Raw genomic sequence first — 24,862 nt, 5'->3', positions numbered from 1 at the left:
GCGATCCGCCCTGGGTGTCAGCCACCCTAGGAACGCCACTGCTTATTTCAAAATAAACAATGACAATACCGTGCTTTAAAAATGTCTGGATCAATTTCTCTCATTCACTCCGTCCGGTGTCTTGCACCTAAACAAACGCCAAATATATATTATAGACAATCTCTCATCCTATAATTACTTTCTCTTTTTCCGATTCTCTGAAACACTGATGTGCCTTAGTTCCATAGCACTATTTTAAACTTGAATTCAAAGCAGGATAAATTAACAGCACCAGGGTGGCAATCTAGCATTAATCTTATTCTTGGTGCTCTTTTTGCATTTCTTGCACATTTTCACAAGGGGGTTTCCCCCCCCCCCCCCCCCCCCCAATGCAAGAACATTTTTTTGCGTGTGATGTGAGCCTATAAACTCAGCTCTGTAGTTTTCAAGTGCACAGTGGGAAAAGTGGAAGTAAATTTTATTTGTTGCATTTGTTTCCCACATTTTCCCACCTCTTTGCAGACTCAATGTGGCTTACAATACATGGCATTTGAGGCTTGAAAATTTACACAGTTCTGATGGGTTTTGGAGAAATCAAGCCCCTCCGAACTTCCAAGGACTCAACCCTGCAGAACTGTTTGTTTTCCACCCGCTCTCTTAGGAAGCCAATAGGAAAATCTGCTCTCTTATCTCATGTTCAGAGTGCCCAGCCAAAAGTGGCTACATGGATTTCCGAAGACCCAAAATTCTGCCAAGAGTTGTGCAAATTTAATTTCCATCTCCATTACTAATGTTACTGGCTCTCAAAAGTTCATACTGCACTGATAGGGGTATGTGCAGAATGTCAGACTCACAGAAACAGAAGCCTGCGTTGCCGCATTGCTGATCTGCAAGGGCAGGCTTCTACGTGGAATGTTGCTAATGGAGTAGCAGCCTAGTGGTTAGTGCAGTAGACTTTGATCCTGGGGAACTGTATTGGGCAATCAAGCCATTGTGACATCACTGATGAGGTTGGCTCTTATTGGTGGAATGAGTGGAGGAGTAGCCTAGTGGTTAGTGCAGCAGACTTTGATCCTGGGGAACTGGGTTCGATTCCCACTGCAGCTCCTTGTGACTCTGGGCAAGTCACTTAACCCTCCTTTGCCCCTGGTACAAAATAAGTACCTAAATATATGTAAACCACTTTGAATGTAGTGGCAAAAAACCTCAGAAAGGCGGTATATCAAGTCCCATTTCCTTTTCCCCCCTTTTCAATAAAGTTCCGGAAAAAACTAAAGATGAACCTGTTCCAAAAGGCATACCCCACCGACCCAACATAAGAACCAGAATACCCTGCTACACAACACTACCAAGAACGTAACTGACTCACCCCAACTCTCCCTCTTCCTAACTAATGTTTCCCAAATGTATCTACCATATATGAACCATATTCTACCACAATCACACCTTGTACTTGTGCACACTTTGTATTTGTTCAGACCGGAACCGGCGAACACCGCTACGGTACTATGTAAGCCACATTGAGCCTACAAATAGGTGGGAAAATGTAGGATACAAATGTATCAAATAAATAAAGACACAGTGAAAGGAAAAGAGACACCCACAGACTGTGTATCTTCTACCAGCTCACTATAAAGATACTCCTTAGGTCTTGAGCTGCAAGTTACAATCCATCTGTTCCAGGCAACTAGTGACGCATACAGTCTGGTATCACTGGATCCACCTACACAACCCTGGCACAGCTCAGGGGAAAAAAATGGTCAAGAGGCAGTGAAAGGGGGAGGGCTTAGCCTAATCTCACTTCCTTTCCAGTTATATGACCTGGTCAGAACCTCACCAGGGAAGACAGAACTAGGAACAGGCTGCCCTCAGGATGTTGTCAAGGCCGGAGATTTACGTCAACCCAAAACATTAAACATGAAAAATGTATTAAAAAATGTTGAGAACCAGAAGCCATTTAAAAAAAAAAAAAAAAAAAAAAAAAAAAAGAGGCTTCCATGGAGAACATTTCATTTAAAAATAACCTCTATGCACTGGCCTCTTGGGATTAGGGCACTGTGCTCCCTCACATGCTATTCTGAGTTCTGGCACCAGTTCTCCTGGCCAGCTGGACAGAGGACCCTGCTGAGGCAGCCATGCCGTCCCAGGCCCTCTCCCCTTCCGTGCCAGCCAGAGGACAGGTTTCTAATATTAATTCAACCCTTTTCTGTTCTCTCTTCACTGAACTGAGATTCACCCCCAAAATAAACAGAGAACCTGCATAGGTCTGCCTGAAAAAGCACGAAAGTTTTAGGTGAGGTCCTTACTGTGAACTAACCCAATACATCTGTGATGGGTCCGAGAAAGCTCTGCACCTTTCATCAGCTCAGCGCAAAACCTGCAGAGGTAAAATCCAGGCAGAACAGTCTTGTGTGTGTAACCAGTGACCAAAGGACACGAATTTCCTTCATTCAGATCCCGCTGCCGTTCCTTAAAATCTTTGGTAAATCATTTAACCATCCATTGTCTCACATACAAACTTAAGGGCCCCTTTTACTAAAACACGTTAAAATCTGGGCTTAATATGTTTTCATGCAGGAGTTTCCCATGTGCTAAGCCCAGATTTAATGTATCGGTATTTAGGGATTTTTAAATATTTTTGCTTTGTAGACCACATGCTAATTTTTTCCGTTCATGCATGGGACTTGCAAAAAAAAAAAAAAAAAAAAAAAAAGACAGGAGCCCTTACTGCCTCCTATTTCGGAAGCGCTAAGTGATCCCACATTCTCTGCGTTATCCCGTTACCCCAAGATTCTATACAGTGCGACTTGAGCAACGCATGTAAATCAGGTTGTATTCTGTATTGTGCTCACAACTTAATTATCTTAACGAGCCAATCAATGCTGATAATTGCCAATTAACAAGCAATTATCGACACTAATTGGCTTTAATTAGAACCTATGCATACATCTTGCTAAGGGGCCCTTTTACAGAGTGGCGGTAAACCCAATGTGGGCTCACTGCTCGCTCTTCCAGGCCTACCTCTGGCCCAACGCGGCCGCCGGCAACAGTCCTGTCCCAAGTGTGCGCCATTTCCGGGAGAAGTAGAAAACCCGTGGAAATGGCCTGCGCAGCGGTAACAGTTACCGCCGGGTTAGCGTGGGATCCCTTATCACCACCTCAATGAATGGCGGTAAGGGCTCCCCGTTGCATGGCCATACGGTAAGAGTTCTCTTACTGCATGGCCATGTGTGCCTAGGATCTTTTTATCCGCTGCGGTACAAACGGCCCTGGTGTGGGGGGAAAAATAGCCCCCGCCGCTAGCGCAGTGCCATTTTTCCTGCAGCTTGGTATAAGGACAAGTGTGTTCTGTAAAGTGATGCGTAAATTCTAACGCGTGCTGCCAAAAAGGGGACATGACCATAGGCACTGAATGGGCGGATCGTGGGCATTTCTAAAAATTATGCGCCCTATTATAGAATACATCCGTTCCACACCTAACTTAGTCGCCACCATTTACAACAAGACAGGCCCTAAACATATTCTATAAACCACGCCTAACTTTAAGAGTAATTTATAGAATACGCCTAGGGCGCCATAAATAGAATCTAGCTCTTAGTGCACAATAATAAGAATGCACAAGACGGTTAACGCTTCCACCCCCATTCTCGGCGTATGACACACCCCTTCCCAGACTCATATTTGGACAAACTAAATATGAAAGTGCAAAACCCCTAAGAGGGAAACTTCACTGGCTCCCACTTAAGGAACGCATCACGTTCAAAATCTGCACGATTGTACACAAAATCATCCACGCAGATGCCCCAACCTATATGCTAAACCTCGTAGACCTGCCTCCCAGAAATGCCAAACGATCATCTCGCAAATTTCTTGATCTACACTTCCCCTGCTGTAAAAGACTAAAATACAAGCTGATACATGCAACTACCTTTTCGTACATGAGCACGCAGTTATGGAATGCTCTACCTACTGCCTTGAAAACAACTGACGAAATAACCAACTTTCGCAAATCTCTGAAGACATATCTATTCAACAAGGCCTACAAAGAGAACCCATAGCCCAATAAATCACTTCGCCAACCCACCCCTGTAGGAAAGTCTTCCATCTATCCTCATCCACCCCAATCTTTTCTTACTTAACCTTTCTGTATCACCAATTGTATCTGATATCCTGGAATGACAATGCCATAACAGGATTCTGTAAGCCACATTGAGCCTGCAAATAGGTGGGAAAATGTGGGATACAAATGCAATAAATAAACAAATAAATAAATACATAAAAATATTGTTTTAAAAATAAGTAACCCGTAATTAGCTTGCACAAACTTGCAAATTACTGCAAAACTCTTTAACGGACTTGAGCCTTCTTTCACATGCTAAATCTGCAATAGGGCTTAACACCCTTTAGTGGAAGAGCTCCTTAGATTGGCGTCCTCCAAGGGCAGAGAAATATCTACTGTGCCTGAATATAACTCCCTTTGAGATCGAACTGAACTAAATCCAAATCTCTCGCCTCCTCCCGATAATTTATTATTAAATTATCAATAGGATATAGGGAAGTTGAATTTTATTGGTGTATATTTACTCTCTTCTTTTCCCTTTCCTAATGTGTTCCGATAATTGTTTGTTTGATTTCTGCTGTTGTGCTATTTGCATTCCCTTCCTTACGTGTTTTTCTTGATTATTCACTGATTATATGTAGACTGTTGTGCCGTTTCAGTTTTTAATCTGGAATATTGTAAACCACCTTGACGTTACGTAGTAACATAGTAAATGACGGCAGATAAAGACCTGAATGGTCCATCCAGTCTGCTGAACAGTCACACTCATTATCAAGTCATGATTAAATCAACGGTGAATGATGTAAAATACTCGATCATGGTCTTTCTTTGGCGTTTCTGGGACATAGAACATAAGAGTCCGCCCGGCCCTGTCCTTATGTTCCAACTAATGGAGTTGCTTTCAAAGCCCACTCCAGCCTGTCCGTCTTGTCATTTCCAGCCCTTTGGATTGAAAGGCAGCACAGCAAATATAAAGCTGCTTTTATTAAGATGTGCTAATGGATTTATCGCGTACTAAATGCTAAGAAGCCCATTTTATTCCCATGGGTTTCTTAGCATTTAGCACGCTAAGGAGCCCTTTCACTAAAGGGCTGGCGTGTGGCAATGCCCTTGCCACATGCCAATCTGGAACTACTGCTGGGCTTCCGCAGGAGCCGAAGGTAGTTCCCATTCCAAGTGCGTGCCATTACCGGCGCTACAAAAATATTTTCTATTTTTATAGCGACGATGCTTACCTGGTGGTAATCAGGCTGCGCTGTGTGCTACCCAGTTACCGCCACCAGATTAGCGCTGGAGCCCTTACTGCCACCTCAATGGCTGGCGGTAAGTGCTTCCCTCCAAAATGGCTATCCAGTAAGTGGTTCACCTACTGCACGGCTATTTCTGTTTTGTTTTTTTTTTAAGACACTCTTTTACCCACTGCAGTAAAAAGGGGGGACTCAGCGTGCGTCAAAACACACACTGACACAGGCCCCCTTTTACCACAGCTTAGTAAAAGGACCCCTAAATCCATTACCATACCTTAGTTAAAGGAAGCCCCTAAAAATCCTATATAATAATTCTCACCTCCAACATTCTGACTTGCTGCCTGGGACCGTGGATCATTCTGAGTTGGTCTGCTAGGCTCCGTAGATCAGGCTGACATCACCATAGCCATTATGATGTCAACTTCAGAACCTGTGGGGGGGGGGGTGAACATGCCTCACAGCTGATCCATGTCCAGAGGATGGTCGCTGGACATGGGTGGCTGGAGGGGGGCAGGGGAGAGAGGAGGGTCGCTGGACATGGGTGGCTAGAAGGGGGGCAGGAGAGAGAGGAGGGTCGCTGGACATGGGTGGCTAGAGGGGGGCAGGGGAGAGAGGAGGGTCACTGGAGATGGGTGGCTGCAATGGGTGCAGGGGGAGAGGAGGGTCGCTGGACATGGGTGGCTGGAGGGGGCAGGGGAGAGAGGAGGGTCACTGGACATGGGTGGCTGGAGGGGGCGCAGGGGAGAGAGGAGGGTCGCTGGACATGGGTGGCTGGAGGGGGGCACAGGGGAGAGAGGAGGGTCGCTGGACATGGGTGGCTAGAGGGGGGCAGGGGAGAGAGGAGGTTCACTGGACATGGGTGACTGCAGTGGGTGCAGGGGGAGAGGAGGGTCGCTGGACATGGGTGGCTACAGGGGAGCCGAGGAAAACCTTGCTAGCGCCCTTTTCATTTGTGTCAGAAACGGGCCCTTTTTGCTAGTAAATAATAAATAGATGCCTCTTTAAAGTGCAACTGATGAATAACTGAATCACCAAAATAAAACATGAAGGAATGAGGGAACCAGTGGACAGAAAACCTACCTCAAACAAGAGACAATCAACAAAAAAAGCTCCTGTTTACACAGAAACAGGCCACCACACTTTGCATTTTATTTCTTTGGATGGAAAGGACTCTCATATGAGGAAAAGCTTAAGAGGTTAGGGCTCTTCGGCTTGTAGAAGGGATTGTGGGGGAGGGATATGACCGAGGTCTACAAAATCCTGAGCGGAATTGAACTGGCAAATGTGAAATCGATTGTTTACTTTTTCAAAAGCTACAAAGACTAGGGGGACACTCCATGAAGTTACACGATAATACTTTTAAAAACAAATATTTTTGTTTTCACTCGGTGGATAACTTACGAACTGGACCTGGTTGCCAGTGATGTGGGGACAGCAATTTACTTACCTGGGTTTAAAAACAAAAAGGTTTGGACAAGTTCCTGGAGGAAAAGTCCATAATCTGTAATTAAGACACACATGGGGAAGCCACCGCTTATCCCTGGGAGATGTAGCATGGAATCTTTCTAACTCTTTTTTCGTATTATGTAAAAGTGAGCTGAAGTTGCCGTACTTCGAAAGCATTTCCTTTTCAGTGCCAGCTTCCCAGTGTCGCAACTAAAAATAAGTCAGCAAATTTTCTTTAGCTCATTTTATTTAATGACTAGTAAAAAAAAAGGCCCGTTTCTGGAGCCAATGAAACGGGCGCTAGCAAGGCTTTCCTGTGCCCCCCCCCCCCCCCCCCACCGAACGTACTTTGGTTGTTAGTGAGGGCATTGCGCCGCCGTGGGCGCCGTCGATGTGCGACTGTGGCCCCCCCCCCCCACCCAACGCACCTTCGTCGTCAGTGGGTGGCCCATTGCGGCGCTCTGGCCGTCGTCGATGTGAGTGAATTGCTCCACCTCCGCCCTCAATGTCATAACGTTTGACGCGAGGGTGGGGCCTCGAGACTGTGATTTTCTTGGCTTCAGAGCTTCGAACTTACGAATCTTTGCTAGAAGAGCAGCAGTGAGTTGTAAGAGGATTGTGTTTAAAAATTAAATGGGGGAGGGGGGGGAATTCCTCGAAAGCCTGGAATGCAAACTGTCACCACAGGCTAAACCAAAACCATTCTACAGTGCCGGAGCGACTCTGTCACCAGGATGGGATGGTCATGCTGCTATTTATAGCGGCCAAAGTTAAAGGAAACAGCTGTCAGTCTTTCTACACCAAATCTTTTGAAATCTCAGGCAGCATTAATAGTCAGAGAATAAGAGACATCTCAGCTCTTCAATACCCCAGTACAATACTTTCTACTTAAGATGCACAGAATACCTACATGTGACACGGGGGTTAGTCCTAAGTGCATTAAGTCTTATACAGCCCTTCCTTACTGACATTTTCTCTCAAATACTAACATAGTAGATGACGGCAGAAAAAGACCTAGACGGTCCATCCAGTCTGCCCAAGAAGATAAATTCATATGTGGTACTTTTTTTATTTGTACTGTCCTCTTCAGGGCACAGACCATATAAGTCTGGCCAGCCTTATCCCCGCCTCCCAACCACCAGCTCTGGCACAGACCGTATAAGTCTGCCCAGCACTATCCCCGCCTCCCAACTACCAGTCCCGCCTCCCACCACCAGCTCTGGTACAGACCGTATAAGTCTGCCCAGCACTATCCCCGCCACCCAACCACCAGCCCCGGCACAGACCGTATAAGTCTGCCCAGCACTATCCCCGCCACCCAACCACCAGCCCCGGCACAGACCGTATAAGTCTGCCCAGCACTATCCCCGCCTCCCAACTACCAGTCCCGCCTTCCACCACCAGCTCTGGCACAGACCGTATAAGTCTGCCCAGCACTATCCCCGCCTCCCACCACCAGCCCCGACACAGACCGTATAAGTCTGCCCAGCACTAGCCCCGCCTCCCAACCACCAGCTCTGCCACCCATTCTAGGCTAAGCTCCTGAGGATCCCTTCCTTCTGCACAGGATATATTATATTTCACATTTACCTTATAAGTTCAATGTGGATCAGAAACAGGAGAACTGTCTACAACGTTGTGCTGCTTAAATGGCAACCCCACTTTATATCTATAATATTAGATATAAATTAGATTTTCAAAAGATATACACCTTAACATAATACCTTCACTTCTGTTTTTTAATCATCAAGTGCTCCACTGGTAGTCTCCATACATGCCTGGTAGTACTGGTACAATTTACCTGGAGCTGTTTTACTTTTGGATAGGTTAAGTCACTCACTTTCAATAAAAACAGGTTACATTTGTCACAGGAGGAGGAAATGCATTTTAGGGGACGAACAAACAGCTCTACATGGCTATTTCAGTGCCTTTGACATTCAAGAGCAAATGTGATTTTATTTACCCGACCCTAATATCAAATTGTATTTGTTTCCATACCGGTCTTGGCAAATGCCTTTTCGGTACTATGTAAGCCACATTGAGCCTGCAAATAGGTGGGAAAATGTGGGATACAAATGTAACAAACAAACAAATCAATACATTTATTTGCTCACACCTTTCTCAGTAGCAGCAAATTCAGGTACACTGGGTTATTTCCCTGTCCCTGGAAGGCTCTGCTCTTTAAACACAATCCTCTTCCAGCAAAGATTGGAGAGGTAGACCTTGTGGGGGCAAAGGAACAGCAGGGAGACTCATCATCATTAAACTCCCTTGAAGGGGGTTGGGGAGTCCAGGGTTTGCCCACATGCTCCCTGGCAGGCTTGATTGTCTCATGGCATCCAAAGTGTTGTAATCCCTTTGGCAGGAAACACGATCCAACTCCTCCACACCACAATTTCTGTACACTCGGTGCCAACACATTTCCTCTGGTCTCCAAATTGAACTTTACAAGCTTGGAGGGAAGCCCTTATTGGTATATGAGGGCAGAGGTCCAGAGCCACATGGGTCCTGGACAACATTCTGCATTCGGCCAACCTAAGCGCAACACCTGAGCTTTGGCGATAGCAAAAGGTGCATTTGACCACTGTCCATTCAGAGTGGCAACTTTTCTCATACAGATCTAGTCAAAGTATATGCTTTCAAGAAAGAAATATGCATATATAGAGACTGCAAACCACTTCCCACCGACAGTCTGCATCAACTTGGGCAAGTTTATCTCCCAAATATCTCAGATATTCATTTATAAGGGCCGCTGTTTAGGGAAGGGGCTTACTTTACCTGAAAGCAAGTAGGGAAAGCATGCAGAGCAAGGCTCGTTGAATTCATTCCAAGCCCCCTGCACGTGTGTGTGTGTGTTCACCAATATTCTTGGAAAGTACAGACAGTGCAAAGCACATTTTCAGCATAGGTGGGTGCTTGAGCACCCCCAATATTAAGCAGACTTTTGGTCGTGTCCAGGGACGGGGGGGGGGGTATCTCCACTGGGTTTAACACCCCCAATTATTGTAAAAAGTTGGATCCTATGATTCTCAGCACACACTGACCATAGGAGCTTCTGTGGGTGCTTGAGCACCCCCCAATATTGAGAAACTTCCTTGTATGTGTCCAGGGAAGGGTTATTTGCAGTGAGCTTAGCACCCACCAAACTTTTGAAAAGTTGGCTCCTATGACACTGACCCACTGGCTTTGCAGCAAAGCTACACCACGTTATGAAGTACAAACAAACGCAAAGGTACACAGACAGTGCAAATGAATTATTCTGAGCACCACTGGTTTTGCACCAAAGAAACGTTCCGGCGCCTCCCGGACCTTACCTTGAAGTAGGCTCTCTGCAGGTAGTTGTAGGGGGTTCGCCGGTAGAACTCGCTGCTAATGTCCTGGCTGACCCGGTACCTGGACAGCGGTCCCAGTTCGGCTTCCTCACACTTGCGGATACAGGCGGCCCTCCTCAGCACCGCCCCGAAGAAGCCCAGCTCCCAGAGTTCGGGTCCCAGCCCCGGCCGCAAGGGGTGGCGCTGGCGACACCCTAGGCGGCAGCCTAGCCGGGTGTGCCGGAGCTGCGCGTGAGCGCTCAGAGCCCGCTCCATGTACTGCACCGTGCGCTCGAAGTCCCCGCGGTAATAAGCGTCCAGCCCGCTGTCATAGAGCAGGTCGAAGGGCTCCGGGAGACGGGCACAGCGGGCACGGGGGGGCAGCAGCAGGAGGAGGAAGGCGAGGAGGGGGGCGCCGAGCCCCGGCACTGCCATGCTAGGCAGAGCCAGCTCTGAGCCTGGCACCAAGGCAGGTACAGCCCAAAAGCAGGAGATCCCTCAATCTCAACAACAACCCCCCAAAAAAGTCCAGGAAAATTGAATTAACTCCCCCAAATCCGAGAAGCAACAGCCGAGCCGAAAGCAGCACTGGAGGAAGAGTTACTGCCCTTCCGGTCCCGGGAGCTCCGGTCTTCTTAAGCCCGGCAGCAGCAGCCGCTCGCCTGAGGGAATGAGTTGCAAACAGCAGCAATGAGAGCAAAAGCTGCACTTAAAGGGCCAGGCGCTCCCTCCCCGCCCCCACTGCTTCTGCGAGTGCCCCCCCCCCCCCCCCAGGAGCTACAAATGAGTTTATTGAGGGGACAGAGAGAGAGGAGCAGGTCACGTTTCTCAGGCTGGTTTCAGGATGTCAACAATGAATAAGCATAAAACAGGCTTAACATAGTAACAGAACAAATGAGAGCAGCAGATACACGAGAGAGGATTTTTTTTTTTTGGGGGGGGGGGATGTACCCCTCCCCTTCTGTGCTTTGGCCATGAAAAACTCTGTATCGTACTGGGAGAAACAGCAGGCAAAAGTGATCAGGGACAAATAGGGGGAACTGATCCGTCATTTCTCTCGCTGTTACTATGTTGTTGTGATTGATTTCTTTAGTTCCTACATTTACTCTGTAACCACTGCTTTGGCAACGCTCTGGTCCTGCCAATAAAGTTAAGTGAACCCGAATCTGGTAGCCAATCGGAGGCCACTGGCATTTCCTCTCAGCTGCTGCCAATTGGCTGGCTCAGGAGATTAAGATAGGTGCTTGGCAGCAGCAGCACGGTGGAAGGAACGAGGTAGCTGCAGCCCCCTCTCTGGGTCAGGACCCAGTGCTGTGGAAGGAATGAGGTAGCTGCAGTCTCTGGGTCAGAACCCAATGCTGTGGAAGGAACGAGGTACCTGCAGCCCCTCTCTGGGTCAGGAGCCAGTGTTGTGGAAGGAACGAGGTAGCTGCAGCCCCCTCTCTGGGTCAGGACCCAATGCTGTGGAAGGAACGAGGTAGCTGCAGCCCCTCTCTGGGTCAGGACCCAGTGCTGTGGAAGGAATGAGGTAGCTGCAGCCCCTCTCTGGGTCAGGACCCAGTGCTGTGGAAGGAATGAGGTAACTGCAGTCTCTGGGTCAGGACCCAGTGCTGAGGAAGGAACGAGGTAGCTGCAGTCCCTCTCTGGGTCAGGACCCAGTGCTGTGGAAGGAACAAGGTACCTGCAGCCCCCTTTCTGGCTCAGGACCCAGTGCTGTGGAAGGAATGAGGTAGCTGCAGTCTCTGGGTCAGGACCCAGTGCTGAGGAAGGAACGAGGTACCTGCAGCCCCTCTCTGGGTCAGGACCCAGTGCTGAGGAAGGAACGAGGTAGCTTCAGTCCCTCTCTGGGTCAGGACCCAGTGCTGTGGAAGGAACGAGGTACCTGCAGCCCCCTCTCTGGGTCAGGACACAATGCTGTGGAAGGAACGAGGTAGCTTCAGTCCCTCTCTGGGTCAGGACCCAGTGCTGTGGAAGGAACGAGGTACCTGCAGTCCCTCTCTGGGTCAGGACCCAGTGCTGTGGAAGGAACGAGGTAGCTGCAGACTCTGGGTCAGGGCCCAGTGCTGAGGAAGGAACGAGGTAGCTGCAGTCTCTGGGTCAGGACCCAATGCTGTGGAAGGAACGAGGTAGCTGCAGTCTCTGGGTCAGGACCCAGTGCTGTGGAAGGAACGAGGTACCTGCAGCCCCCTCTCTGGGTCAGGACCCAGTGCTGAGGAAGGAACGAGGTAGCTGCAGCCCCCTCTCTGGGTCAGGACCCAGTGCTGAGGAAGGAACGAGGTACCTGCAGCCCCCTCTCTGGGTCAGGACTCAATGCTGTGGAAGGAACGAGGTACCTGCAGCCCCCTCTCTGGGTCAGGACCCAGTGCTGTGGAAGGAATGCGGTAGCTGCAGTCTCTGGGTCAGGACCCAGTGCTGAGGAAGGAACGAGGTAGCTGCAGTCTCTGGGTCAGGACCCAGTGCTGAGGAAGGAACGAGGTAGCTGCAGTCCCTCTCTGGGTCAGGACCCAGTGCTGTGGAAGGAATGAGGTAGCTGCAGTCTCTGGGTCAGGACCCAATGCTGAGGAAGGAACGAGGAAGCTGCAGTCAGGGTCAGGACCCAGTGCTGCTGCTCCTGCTGAGAAAACGTTTTGCATTTTTTTTTTTTTTAAGTGCTTCCATCCTGAACAGTAAAGCATGTTCTGGCCAAAACTCCCTCCCTTCCCCTTTAATTCCTGCCAGCACTAGCAGAAAGGAAATAAAAGTACAGGACAAGTGGTGTGTGTCTGTGTTGGACAGGTAGCAAATCCAGTTTACAGCCTGCAGACGCCTCCCCCCCCCCCCCCCCCCCCCCCCCCCAGTCTTTCAGTATCAGAGATCAGCCTTTCAGGCTCCAACATAAAAGAAAATTGACTGTCATACAAGTGTTGATCTTGATTATGTTTCAGAAACTGCTCTGCTCTGTTTAAAAAAAGAAATAAAAAAATGTCTTCAAGGGCCATTGCACGAAAAGGTCAGCAGCTTCTCCTGTAGTACAGCCAGGGTGGGCAGGGGGTGCTCTTCCCATGATGTGGTCTGAAGGGTTGCTTAGATTAATTCAGAACGACTTGTCTAACCCCCACCACACACACACTCTCTTTCACCCCGAGTCATTCTTCTTCCCCATCATATACTCCCTCCCACACCCCTTCAAATTCAACCCATCCAATCTCAATCCCCACTCACTATTCCCATGCTGATCACGGCCTTGTTAGTTGGAAATATCCTAATAAATTAAATTCCATTAAATTAAAGTCTTTGATTGATCCTGGGCCTTTGTCTTAACTAGCTTGGCTTTCTTCCATGAAGCCATACCTATCCATATGCCCAGGAATTTTGTTTTTCAAGAATATAAGCTATAGTTGCATCCTGTGTGACTCACTCACTGGCGCCCCCTGCCCTGCCATGCCCAGTTCACCACCACCAATGAAAGGAGATAACGGGCTGGGAGCAATGTTTGCACCTCTCCGTATTTTCATCTTCGGAAAAGCACAATTTGAAAGTGCAAGACCCCTGTGCGAAAAACTACACTGGCTCCCAATCAAAGGACGCATCGACTTCAAACTTTGCACTATGGTTCACAAAATCATCAACGGCGAAGCACCGGGATATATGACAGATTTGATTGACCTACCAACCAGAAACACAACCGCATCAGCTCGTAAATACCTAAATCTCAACTTCCCAAGCTGCAAAGGACTAATGTACAAATTAACTTACGCATCTAGTTTTTCCCACATCAGCACACAATTATGGAACGCTCTACCAAAAGCCGTGAAAACCACGTACGATCACCTCCAATTCAGGAAAAAAAACTAAAAACTCACCTGTTTCAAAAGGCATACCCTACTGACCCAATATAAATGCATGATCCTAGCGACACCATAACACAACAGTTCGTAACGATAACCAAACAACCTGCTCTTGATTTCCTTCATGTGGTCCCATCACAAGAACCTTATGTGGTTCTACCACACGAACCTTTATCCCTACCATAACTTAACTTTGTAACTGTAATTGTTTACTCCGGAGTCAACCAACACCTCTCCGGTACCACGTAAGCCACATTGAGCCTGCAAATAGGTGGGGTACAAACGTAATAAATTTTCTGTGCAGCCATTGCTACTGCATTTGACGCCAATCTCATCATCACTAGTCTGTTATACCCCATGGGACCCAATTCTATAAATGGTGCCGAAAAAAATATCACTTCACACTATTCTATAAACTGTCCTCAACGTTAGTTGCCATTTATAGAATAGCGCCTAGCGTCGAGATCCACAGCTTCTTTTATCTTGCTGCACCATATTCCTGGAATAGACTTCCTGAGTCGGTACGTCAAGCTCCATCTCTGGCCGTCTTCAAATCTAAACTAAAAGCCCACCTTTTTGATGCTGTTTTTAACTCCTAACCCTTATTCACTTGTTCAGAACCCTTATTTTATCATCCTCGCTTTAATATTCTATCTCTTGTTTGTCCTGTTTGTCTGTCCTAATTAGAATGTGAGCTCTGTCGAGCAGGGACTGTCTCTTCATGTTCAAGTGTACAGCGCTGCGTACGTCTAGTAGCGCTATAGAAGTGATAAGTAATAGTAGCAGTAGTCTTTGGGATTCCGGAATCTTGCAACTCTTTGTCCTTAACCCTTATTTGTCCTGTTTGTCTGTCCTAATTAGATTGTAAGCTCTGTTGAGCAGGGGCTGTCTTCATGTTCAAGTGTACAGTGCTGCATACGTCTAGTAGCACTATAGAAATGATAAGTAGTAGTAGTAGTCTTTGGGATTCCAGAATCTTTGCTACTCTTTGGGATTCTAGAATCGTTCTACTCTTTGTCCTTATCCCTTATTTGTCCTGTTTGTCTGTCCTAATTAGATTGTAAACTCTGTCGAGCAGAGACTGTCTCTTCATGTTCAAGTGTACAGCACTGCGTACGTCTAGTAGCGCTATAGAAATGATAAGTAGTAGTAGTAGTCTTTGGGATTCCAGAATCTTTGCTACTCCATGGGATTCTGGAATCTTGCTACTCCATGGGATTCCGGAATCTTGCTACTCTTTGTCCTTATCCCTTATTTGTCCTGTTTGTCTGTCCTGATTAGACTGTGAGCTCTGTCGAGCAGGGACTGTCTCTTCATGTTCAAGTGTACAGCACTGCGTACGTCTAGTAGCACTTTAGAAATGATAAGTAGTAGTAATAGTAGCTACTTTTAGGCATGAGTATTTACACCAACTGAACCCTGGTATAAATCCTTACGCCTAACTTAGGTGCGGATTCCCCTTATTCTGTAACAGCGTGCATAACTTGTGGGAACACCCCCGATCCGCTTATGACCCTCCCATGGCCATGCTCCCTTTTTGGAGTCACGCAGAAAATGTACGCGTGGATCCAGACACATTTTATTTCATGAGTATATAAGTATTGCTCTACTGGGACAGACCAAAGGTCCATCATAGGTCACAAATACCTGGCAAGATCCCAAAAAAGCTCAATGCATTTTGTGCTGCTTATCCCAGAAAGAAGCAGTGGATTTCCCCTTCCCCCCCCCCCCCCCCCCATTTTAATAATGGTCTATGGACTTTTCCTTTAGAAAGCCATCCAAACATTTTTTAAACCCCGCTAAAATGCTCAAAACAGAATAATCCATTTGTGTATCTAAAAAAGATGATTAGAAATCCCTGTGTTGTTATCACAAGCAAAGCTAAAGGCATATTGGGGGACAGTCTATATAGGGTGCCTAAACAATTGGTGCTAAAATCAGTGCAGACTGGACCCTGTTTACTTTTTATTTTATTTGTTACATTTGTATCCCATATTTTCCCACCTATTTGCAGGCTCAATGTGGCTTACGTGATACCGTTAACGGCGAAAGCCGATTCCGGTATGAACAAATACATGGTGTGGATAATACAAAGTGATATTGTGGTGGGGTGAAGTACATATTGGGGGTTTTAGAGAGGGAGTGGGGAGGAAGAATCAGGTGATGTTCATTAAGGTCGTTGGTTTAATTATGACGTAGGTGTCCAGGTATTTTAGGTTGAGGCGGTGGGGTATGCTCTTCTGAACAGGTCTGTCTATAATGATTTCCGGAAGTCAAGATGGTCGAGCGTAGTTTTTACTGCTTTTGGTAGTGCGTTCCATAATCGTGCGCTTAAATAGGAAAAGCTGGTTGCGTAGATGGATTTGTATTTGAGTCCTTTGTTGTTTGGGTAGTGGAGGTTTAGGTATATGATCGTGTAGATTTTGTGGTGTTTCTGACTGGCAGGTCGATGAGGTCTGTCCTATATCCCGGTGCCTCGCCGTAAATTATTTTGTGGACGGTCGTGCAGATTTTGAAGGTGATGCGTTCTTTGATTGGTAGCCAATGCAGTTTTTCTCGTAATGGTTTGGCGCTGTCAAAACGCGTTTTTCCAACTATTAGTCTGGCTGCTGTGTTTTTAGCACTCGCTAATTTGCGAATTCAAGGACAAGTGGTTTTATAAGTCAAATTAATATAAATATTCTGTTTCAAGCAGATCTCTCATTTGTTTAACATAACTAAATGGTCTATAAGCCCCTACGGCAGTCTTATATATGGATTATTTTAACTATACCGGGATCAATTTTCAAAGCTTTGAGTGGGGAGATGCGAGGAAGAAAATTAAGACTGGGAATGGTGAGGGGACAGTGATGGAGAATGTGGGGATGGAGTTAGAAAGTCTGCTTGAATGTGGGGATGGGAAAAAAAGTTTTGCTTTTGGGGAGCGAATGGGGACCATTTTTTAACCCTGCATCCCTCTCTAATCTGAACGTGTTACCTTGAATTACTAACGACAAACGATTATGAACAGCTGAAGAAAGCACACAGAAGGTACTTTGTTTTGAATCATGCACGTAATTACAACTGCAAGCCCTTTATTCCACATTGATCCAAAGATATGTGAGCCGAACTATGTTAGAAAACAGTGGAGAATCAGAAATGAATGCCATGGAGCCTTGGAGCTGAGCAAAAGATGGGAGACTTCTCTTAAGACTGTTTAGTACTACCGCACCTCACCTTACCCTGATAGTCAGCTTCTGAAAGTAATTCCTGGAAATAGCATAGGTCTCATTTTCTCTTCGATTCCCAGTATGCAGCAGGCCCCTCTGGTTGAACTCGCCGTGATTGAAGGGAAGATAAATATTTATGTGTACAAATATAGATATTGGCAAATCATTGGTGGTGGAGGAGTGGCCTAGTGGTTAGGGTGGTGGACTTTGGTCCTGGGGAACTGAGGTACTGAGTTCCATTCCCACTTCAGGCACAGGCAGCTCCTTGTGAGTCTGGGCAAGTCACTTAACCCTCCATTGCCCCATGTAAGCCGCATTGAGCCTGCCATGAGTGGGAAAGCGCAGGGTACAAATGTAATAAAAATAAAATAGATACTATTGGAGATTCTACATGGAATGTTGCTACTATTGGAGATTCTACATGGAATGTTGTTAGTGGAATAGCAACATTCCATGTAGAATCTCAAATAGTAGCAACAGTGGAGGAGTGGCCTAGTGGTTAGGGTGGCGGACTTTGGTCCTGGGGAACTGAGGAACTGATTCCCACTTCAGGCACAGGCAGCTCCTTGTGACTCTGGGCAAGTCACTTAACCCTCCATTGCCCCATTGTCCTCACAGAAGCAGAAGCCTGCGCGGCCACATTGGTGATCTGCAAGGTCCGACTTCTACATGGAATGTTGCTAGTGGAATAGCAACATTCCATGTAGAATCTCAAATAGTAGCAACAGTGGAGGAGTGGCCTAGTGGTTAGGGTGGTGGACTTTGGTCCTGGGGAACTGAGGAACTGAGTTGGATTCCCACTTCAGGCACAGGCAGCTCCTTGTGACTCTGGGCAAGTCACTTAACCCTCCATTGCCCCATGTAAGCCGCATTGAGCCTGCCATGAGTGGGAAAGCGTGGGGTACAAATGTAATAAAAAATTTCATCCTCTTGTCAATGGTCCCTCTGTGGATGGCTCCTTTGGGTCTTTTCCGCGCCTCCTTGTTTAGTGGTTGGTACAATGAAACAGATGACTGCAGTGTCCTGTAAAAGTCTTGGAGATGCAATGGCAAGAGAAATTATGACTTCAAATGAATATATTCCTCTAAGATGCTTATTCAGTGGATAAACCTCCTTACTACTAAGAATTCCTTTCATACCACGAGGCAGAATAAGCAAAAATAAAAACCGGTGTGTTAGTGTTAGTTCTGCATGTTCTAATGTGAATGACCTGGGTAATTTGGAATTCAAAGGGGGTAACAGGGAGGAGAGGCAGAACCATTAGTTAATCTTGACACCCTGTTGGTTACAGAATTCTGTCAGGATCTTTGAAGAGTGTAACTCCTGACTGAAGTGGGTAGATAAATTAAGATATACATTGGGAGGGGGGAGGGCAGGGTAGTTAGAAATTAAACGTCAAGGTTCTGTAGCCCAGTGGAGACCGGTTCTGATTGATCTGGAAGCTCAGAGGAGATGGGAGAATCTGCATTATTATAAATAATTAGTATGAAAACCCCTATGAATGTGCGCATTTTGGGGGGGACGAGGAGGGGGGAGAACTGACAGTTTCCTCCCACTACTTTTGGGCTTACAGTTCAATCAGAAGCAGCTATGAGCCTTCACTTACACCTACCCAGAGATTTTCCCTGCCCCCCCCCCCCTTTAATCAACTCACTGCAGCAAAGGTCTTTGACCAGGGGAGGTGAGGTGGTAAAGAAAGTTGCCAATGCCAGGACTCCCTTTGGAAGCATGTAATTATGGCCCCTAATTCCAGGCATTAGGTGTCACCAATGACTATGAATCTCACCCCCACCCCCACTGGTTGCTAATCTGCCTCCTTAGTCCTGTACAAGTGAACTCTCTTGATAAGAAATCATTTCTTGTAATGAAAAAATTTAAGGAAAAATCTTTTTTGTGGGGGGAGGGAGGGAGCTTTTACTGGCTGCAGAAAAAAAGGGTGCTGGTGCGCAGGAAAACTGCCCCCCTCCACTACTGCAGGGCCCCTTTTCCCGCAGCTTAGTAAAGGGACCCCTACGTGATAATAAAATGAAACTCAATCCAGAAAATTCAAAGGCTCCTACTATTTTCTCATACAGCCAATCAATCAATTGCCACACCGCTGATTTTCTGTAATGTACAGATTGCTTTGGTTTCTTCTCTAAAGCTTGTTGGTATTTTTCTGGATCATACTTTAACCTTCCAACCTCAGCTTTCATTCTTGATTCGTCATTTATTTATTTGTTGCATTTGTATCCCACACTTTCCCACCCAGTGGCGTTCCTAGGGGGGGGGGGGGCGGTGGGTGCAGTCCGCCCCGGGTGCACGCCGCTGGGGGGGGGGTGCCACGCGCCTGTCTGCTCCGCTCGTTCCGTGCCCCCTCTGTCCCGGAACAGGTTACTTCTTGTTCGGGGCAGAGGGAGCATGGAACGAGCGAAGCAGACAGGCGCACGGCACCCCCCCCCCCCCAGCAGGTAAAAATGCACCCGGGGGGGGGTGGCCTTTTGCCCGGTGGGGGGAGGTGTGGCCTTTCACGGGGGGAGGTGGCCTTTCGCCGGGGGTGGGGGGGTTCGCGCTGCACCGGGGGGGGGGGGGGGTACATCGGCGATCCGCCCCGGGTGTCAGCCACCCTAGGAACGCCACTGTTCCCACCTATTTGCAGGCTCAATGTGGCTTACATTATGCCGTAATGGCGATTGCCATTTCCAGGACGAGAAATACAAAGTGTTATTGCATTAAAGTTCATAACTGATAAAAGTAATGTATAAAGTCACTTAGACAATCGAATATAAAAGTTCAATGCAGCCCCCCATTACCTCTCCGCTCTCATCTCTCCCTACATTCCTCCCCGTGAACTCCGCTCGCTTGACAAATCTCTCTTGTCGTCCTCCTTCTCCTCCGCTGCTAACTCCAGGCTTCGTTCCTTTTCTCTCGCGGCACCTTATGCCTGGAATAGACTTCCTAGACCTATACGTCTAGCTCCATCTCTACCTGTTTTCAAATCTGTGCTGAAAACCCACCTTTTCACTGCTGCTTTTAGCTCCTAGCCACAGTTGCCCTCCCCTTGTCCCTTCCTCCCTTCTCACCCATTACTTCCCTCACCCGTAACTGTCTTGTCTGTCTGTATTATTTAGATTGTAAGCTCTTTTGAGCAGGGACTGTCTCTTTGTGTCAGGTGTTCAGCGCTGCGTGCATCTGGTAGCGCTATACAAATGCTAATAATAATAATAATAATATGTTAAAGTTCATTAGTAACAGAGTTCATGAATCAGTCAATTGTAAAGAGTTTGATTTTATTATGTCTGGTTTTTGGTAGAGTATCATTGTTTGATAGGATGGATCATTGTGGTATGCCTTTTTGAATAGGTTGGTTTTTAGTAGTTTTCAATGTTTCTTTAACTTACATTTGATACGTTCTGTCAAGGCACTTTATTTATTTATTTATGGCATTTATATCCCACATTATTCCCACCCATGGACAGGCTCAATGTGGCGTACAATAGTCTATTAAGCAACATTAATACAAAATACAGGAATTAGCGTCAGAGAAGGGAAAGAGGAACAACAGGAGGGGGAGAGGGAGAGAGGGGAAGGTGACAATTTTGTCGACGTGGCTGCCGTGGCTCAGAGGGATGTAACACCAGGAGGGCCCACGGCATATGCTCTACCGAAAAGGTCTTGAGCCGCTTCTTAAAGGTCGGGTGAATTTGACCACTTGGGGCAGTCCGTTCCAGGATTGAGCGCAAAGATAAGAAAAAGAGGAAGCATAGACAGTCTTATATTCGAGGCCAATGAGAGCTGGATAGTGGAGATTGAGATACGTGCGAGCTGACTTGCGGGAGTTCCTGGGCGGCAAGTTAATGAGAGTGTCCATGGAAGCAGGAGCGTCTCCATAGATGATTTTGTGCACCAATGCGCAGATCTTGAAAACGATACGGTCCTTCACAGGAAGCCAGTGCAACCTCTCACGTAATGGGCTTGAACTTTCAAATCTCGATTTGCCGAAGATGAGTCGAGCTGCTGTGTTCTGAGCAGTTTGCAATTTCTTTAGTAGCGTGGATGTGCATCCCCCATAGGTACTGTTGCAGTAATCGAGACGACTTATAACTAGGGACTGAACTAGGTAGCGGAATACCTCTCTAGGGAAATAAGGCTGGATACGCTTAAGTTTCCAAAGAGTGAAGAGCATTTGTTTGACTACAGAGTTCACCTTTATTCATCCCTCAGCCCTTAGTATCCTTTTTTGCTCTCTCAATTGGATTATTGTAATTCACTATGGGCTTCTTTTATAAAGACGCACTAGCAGTTCCCAGGCGGCAAATGAGAGGAAGCCCATAGGAATTGAATGGGCTTCCTCTGATTCGCCGCACCGGGAATCTAGCGGGGGTTTTGTAAAAGAGGCTCTATATCAAGGTATGTGGCCAAAAGATCTACATCGTTTATAGCTCATTCAAAATACCTCTATTAATCAAAGAAATATGATCAGGTATCTCCACCCCTTAAGAGTGCTCATTGGTTACCCATTACACTCAGAATCACTCCCAAAATTCTTCTGGTTTTTAAAATCAAAAGTTCAGAGACCCTTCTTTTTTTTGGCTCGTACGTTAACCCTGTGCTCTGCTGACCTCAACGACATCTTCTGGTCAGTGCAATCTTTTCATCATATTAGACGTGATATGACATGAATGTCAATTTTTTTATTTATTTATTTGTTACATTTGTATCCCACATTTTCCCACCTTTTTGCAGGCTCAATGTGGCTTACATATAAGCGTTAACGGTGTTAGCCGATTACGGTTTGATCAAATACATAGTATGAATGAATACAAAGTGATATTGTGGTATAATGAGGTATATTTTAAAGATAGAGAGGCATTAATCTGTAAGATCTGAGTTCCCACACTAATTACCTTGGAGTAGTACAGCCTTCAGGTCCATGTTCTGTGCATCCAGTGGTGCAATTGGGATGACACGGTTGGCAGATGTCATTTGCATCTGCATATTTCCAAATCTGAGTATCATTTTCTCCCATAATTCCTGCTGGGCAGGATTTAACACAATGGGGACCGTCTCGATAATGGGCGCATTCCGCACAGTTATCTGGACCCTCTTCTGTGCAGGTCAGGTTGTTGTTCTTTACTAAGCACTCGGGATGACATGGAAGGCATTTCGAGTTCCTCAGAAACTCCCTTGGCTCCCCTCGGTCCTGGTTGCACGCCTCCACACATTCACCCGAGCGACTTACATTACGACATCTAAAGCACTGGAAGGGCCCAGGACCCCAACAGCCTTGGTCTGAGCACAAGGGATCACACAACTGTTCTTCACTTGTGCAGTTGGCTGTAGGCATGTTGCCTTCAAATTTCCTCTGCTGACTCTGCAGTTTCAGAAGATGAGTCCAGTTCAAAGACTCAATGTAACAGAGGTTTGGGTTGTTCTTTAGGAGTATGTCCCCATCGTTCACTTCTTTCAAAGACCGCATTCCCAGAGCAGTTATGTCAATGTTTGCAGCCACAACACTGTACTGACCAAACGCTTTTGTTCTGCCGCGGATAATTTCCACATTTTCAAAAGGACTGAGGTCGCTCATGTTGGCGGGCCATGCCTGAATCATCAAGTACCCTGTTATTTCTTTAACTGTTTTAAAGATGTTCAGTTTACTTGGGTCCAGAGGTGCAGTGTTGGTGTAGGGGTCACCTTTAATGGTTACAGCCAGAATGATCACATCCCCATTGATCTTGGTGCAGCTTCTGAAGGTGTCAATGTTTGAATTGTTAAGGGCAAGAACACCTTTAAGATGGCCTGTTCCAATTCCACTGCAAGCCTTTTCACATGGTCCATCACATTTTTTACATTTTTGGACTCCATTTTCATCCACTTCATGGAACTCTGCTGGACAGGAGTCAATACACGATCCATGATCTGTTACAACATAGTTATGTGGACATTTCTTTACACAGGTGGCTCCAAAGCTATATTTCCCCCCGGGGTTTTCTTCCATCTGATAGGTGCTGGAATTGTAGAGGGGCAGTGTTGGGCAGGTATCCTTGCAAGTCCCATCATCTTGAAACTTCAGACAGGCCAGGCAGTCGCTGTCTCGAGGACCCGTGCAGCCAGAAGCGCATTCCTTGTGACAGCAGTCATTGGGAACTCTCCCCTTGCACCGGCCGGAGCATTGCTGGGCACAGATGACCTTGGTCAATGTTTGGCAGTTCTCTGGGCCAGGACCCCAGCAAGATGAATTGCATGAGTCTGCACACTTTGGACAATCTACAGGGCTAAATTCATCCACCAGGGTTTGATTTGCTGTGATTGGCTTGCCTATAATATCCTCCCATTGGATAGTGTTCAAGTAACAAAGCTTTGGGTTCCAGCCAACTCTTATATTACCTGTAAGAATTTCTGTTAAACTCCTTAGGTTCAGTTCTTCTAAGCCCAACTTCGTTTCACGATCTTCATTGCTAAAAACCGCCAGTGACATGCGGTCTCCATACAGTGTGTTTCCTCGGATGATTCTCAGATTTTCCAGTGATATTGTTCGCAGTGAATTAGTAGCTATTAGCACATAGCCCGTAACCTCCTGTATACTCTTTAGGAAGGAGAGATCATACTGGTGTGGGACATTTGTGATCTCCAGATTTCCAAGTACTATCTCACAGTTATTGTACATTTTCTGCAGGCCGTTGAAATGTTCATCGGCAGTTCCTATCTGTGACAGCTTGTTGCTCGTACCCTGGCAAACTTTCTTTTCCTCCAGGGCAAAGCTGAGGCGCAGCTGGCCGACGGCGAGCAACAGCAGGAGGGCAGCTCCCCTGGCCCCCATATTCACCGTGGTTGCTGGCTGCAGACCCCCTAAGCACTTGTGACACCAGGGGGAAACAGGAGATGTCAAAGCAAAATCGTCCTCCTTCGTCTCCCCGGCTCAGCTTCTTTTCTTCCTCCTGCAGGCTCCTGGACCCCGTCCTTAGTCCAGTCTCAGCATATACAATGCTCAATGCTTCCTCTTGGCTGCTACTGTTATATACAGCCCATGCTTTGGATGGAAGGAGTCCAGGGAGGGGGGGGGGGGGGGAAATATATATATATTTTTTTTTTTTTGTGTAATCCAGTTGTCACTTCTGAACGTCAACTCCTCTTTTCAGAACAGTTTGTTGTCTCTAAGGGGTGGGTTTGTTTGTTTGATCTCTATTGATAACCTTTAAGAGTGGACTAACATGGCTACCACACCCCTCTAGTGAATGAATGACAGATTCAGCCCAGGTCTTGCTACTGCTCCACCACCAGTTGCAAAACTTTGACAGTTCGGACACAAGGGTGGGCCGGATCCCCCTGCACACACTGCTCCCAGGACTGGCTGCACTTGAAGGCTGCCCCCTCTCCCTCCTTCCTACCCAAGCACTCAGAAAGGACTTTCAGTGCTGGATCACCAAACAGCAGTTCCCGGTTAGCCCGCTCCACGGTTTTCACACACACCGGGAATGCAGTACCCCTTGATCGTAGGCCACAAACTTCTTTAGCTAAATTCAAAACGGATCTTAAAACGTCCCTTTTTGAAAATGCTTTTGCACTTGCATAAGATTGACCGTAGGTTCGGCCTGTGGGCTATCAAGTGAGTAATGATGTATTACCCTCCCCTCTGTCCTTGCTTATATCCCTCTTTCCTATTAATTCTTGTGGTTCTGTTTCTCCCTTCCTCGCTGGCTTCTTTTCCCATTTATCCCTTCTATTTTGTTCTTTCTCTTTCTGAATTTTTAGAATTGTAAGCCACACAGATATATTATTATGATTTGCGGGATAGCAAGATTGA

General features: G+C 46.8%; 2 protein-coding genes across 3 annotated transcripts in view; both read right to left on the bottom strand.

The window, feature by feature from the left end:
- P3H2 (prolyl 3-hydroxylase 2) overlaps positions 1-10,747 on the bottom strand; it is a 162,565-nt gene extending 151,818 nt beyond the window's left edge. The window contains exon 1 of one of the 2 annotated variants that reach the window (XM_030216636.1): positions 10,047-10,747. In XM_030216636.1, the coding sequence (XP_030072496.1) occupies positions 10,047-10,478 (432 nt within the window). In that variant the 5' untranslated portion in view covers positions 10,479-10,747. The remainder of the gene's footprint in view (positions 1-10,046) is intronic. The other variant, XM_030216635.1, reaches the window with a different exon arrangement.
- An 11,089-nt stretch (positions 10,748-21,836) lies between these two features.
- LOC115479211 (epidermal growth factor receptor-like) lies at positions 21,837-24,028 on the bottom strand. The gene has a single exon (XM_030217036.1). It carries the CDS (start codon positions 23,876-23,878, stop codon positions 21,962-21,964), a length of 1,917 nt encoding a protein of 638 aa, XP_030072896.1. The 5' UTR covers positions 23,879-24,028; the 3' UTR covers positions 21,837-21,961.
- Between the last annotated feature and the right edge of the window lie 834 nt (positions 24,029-24,862).

This window comes from Microcaecilia unicolor, chromosome 10, assembly GCF_901765095.1.
Source record: "Microcaecilia unicolor chromosome 10, aMicUni1.1, whole genome shotgun sequence".
In the NCBI taxonomy this organism is placed as follows: domain Eukaryota; kingdom Metazoa; phylum Chordata; class Amphibia; order Gymnophiona; family Siphonopidae; genus Microcaecilia; species Microcaecilia unicolor.
This window is presented reverse-complemented; position numbering and strand designations above follow the sequence as displayed.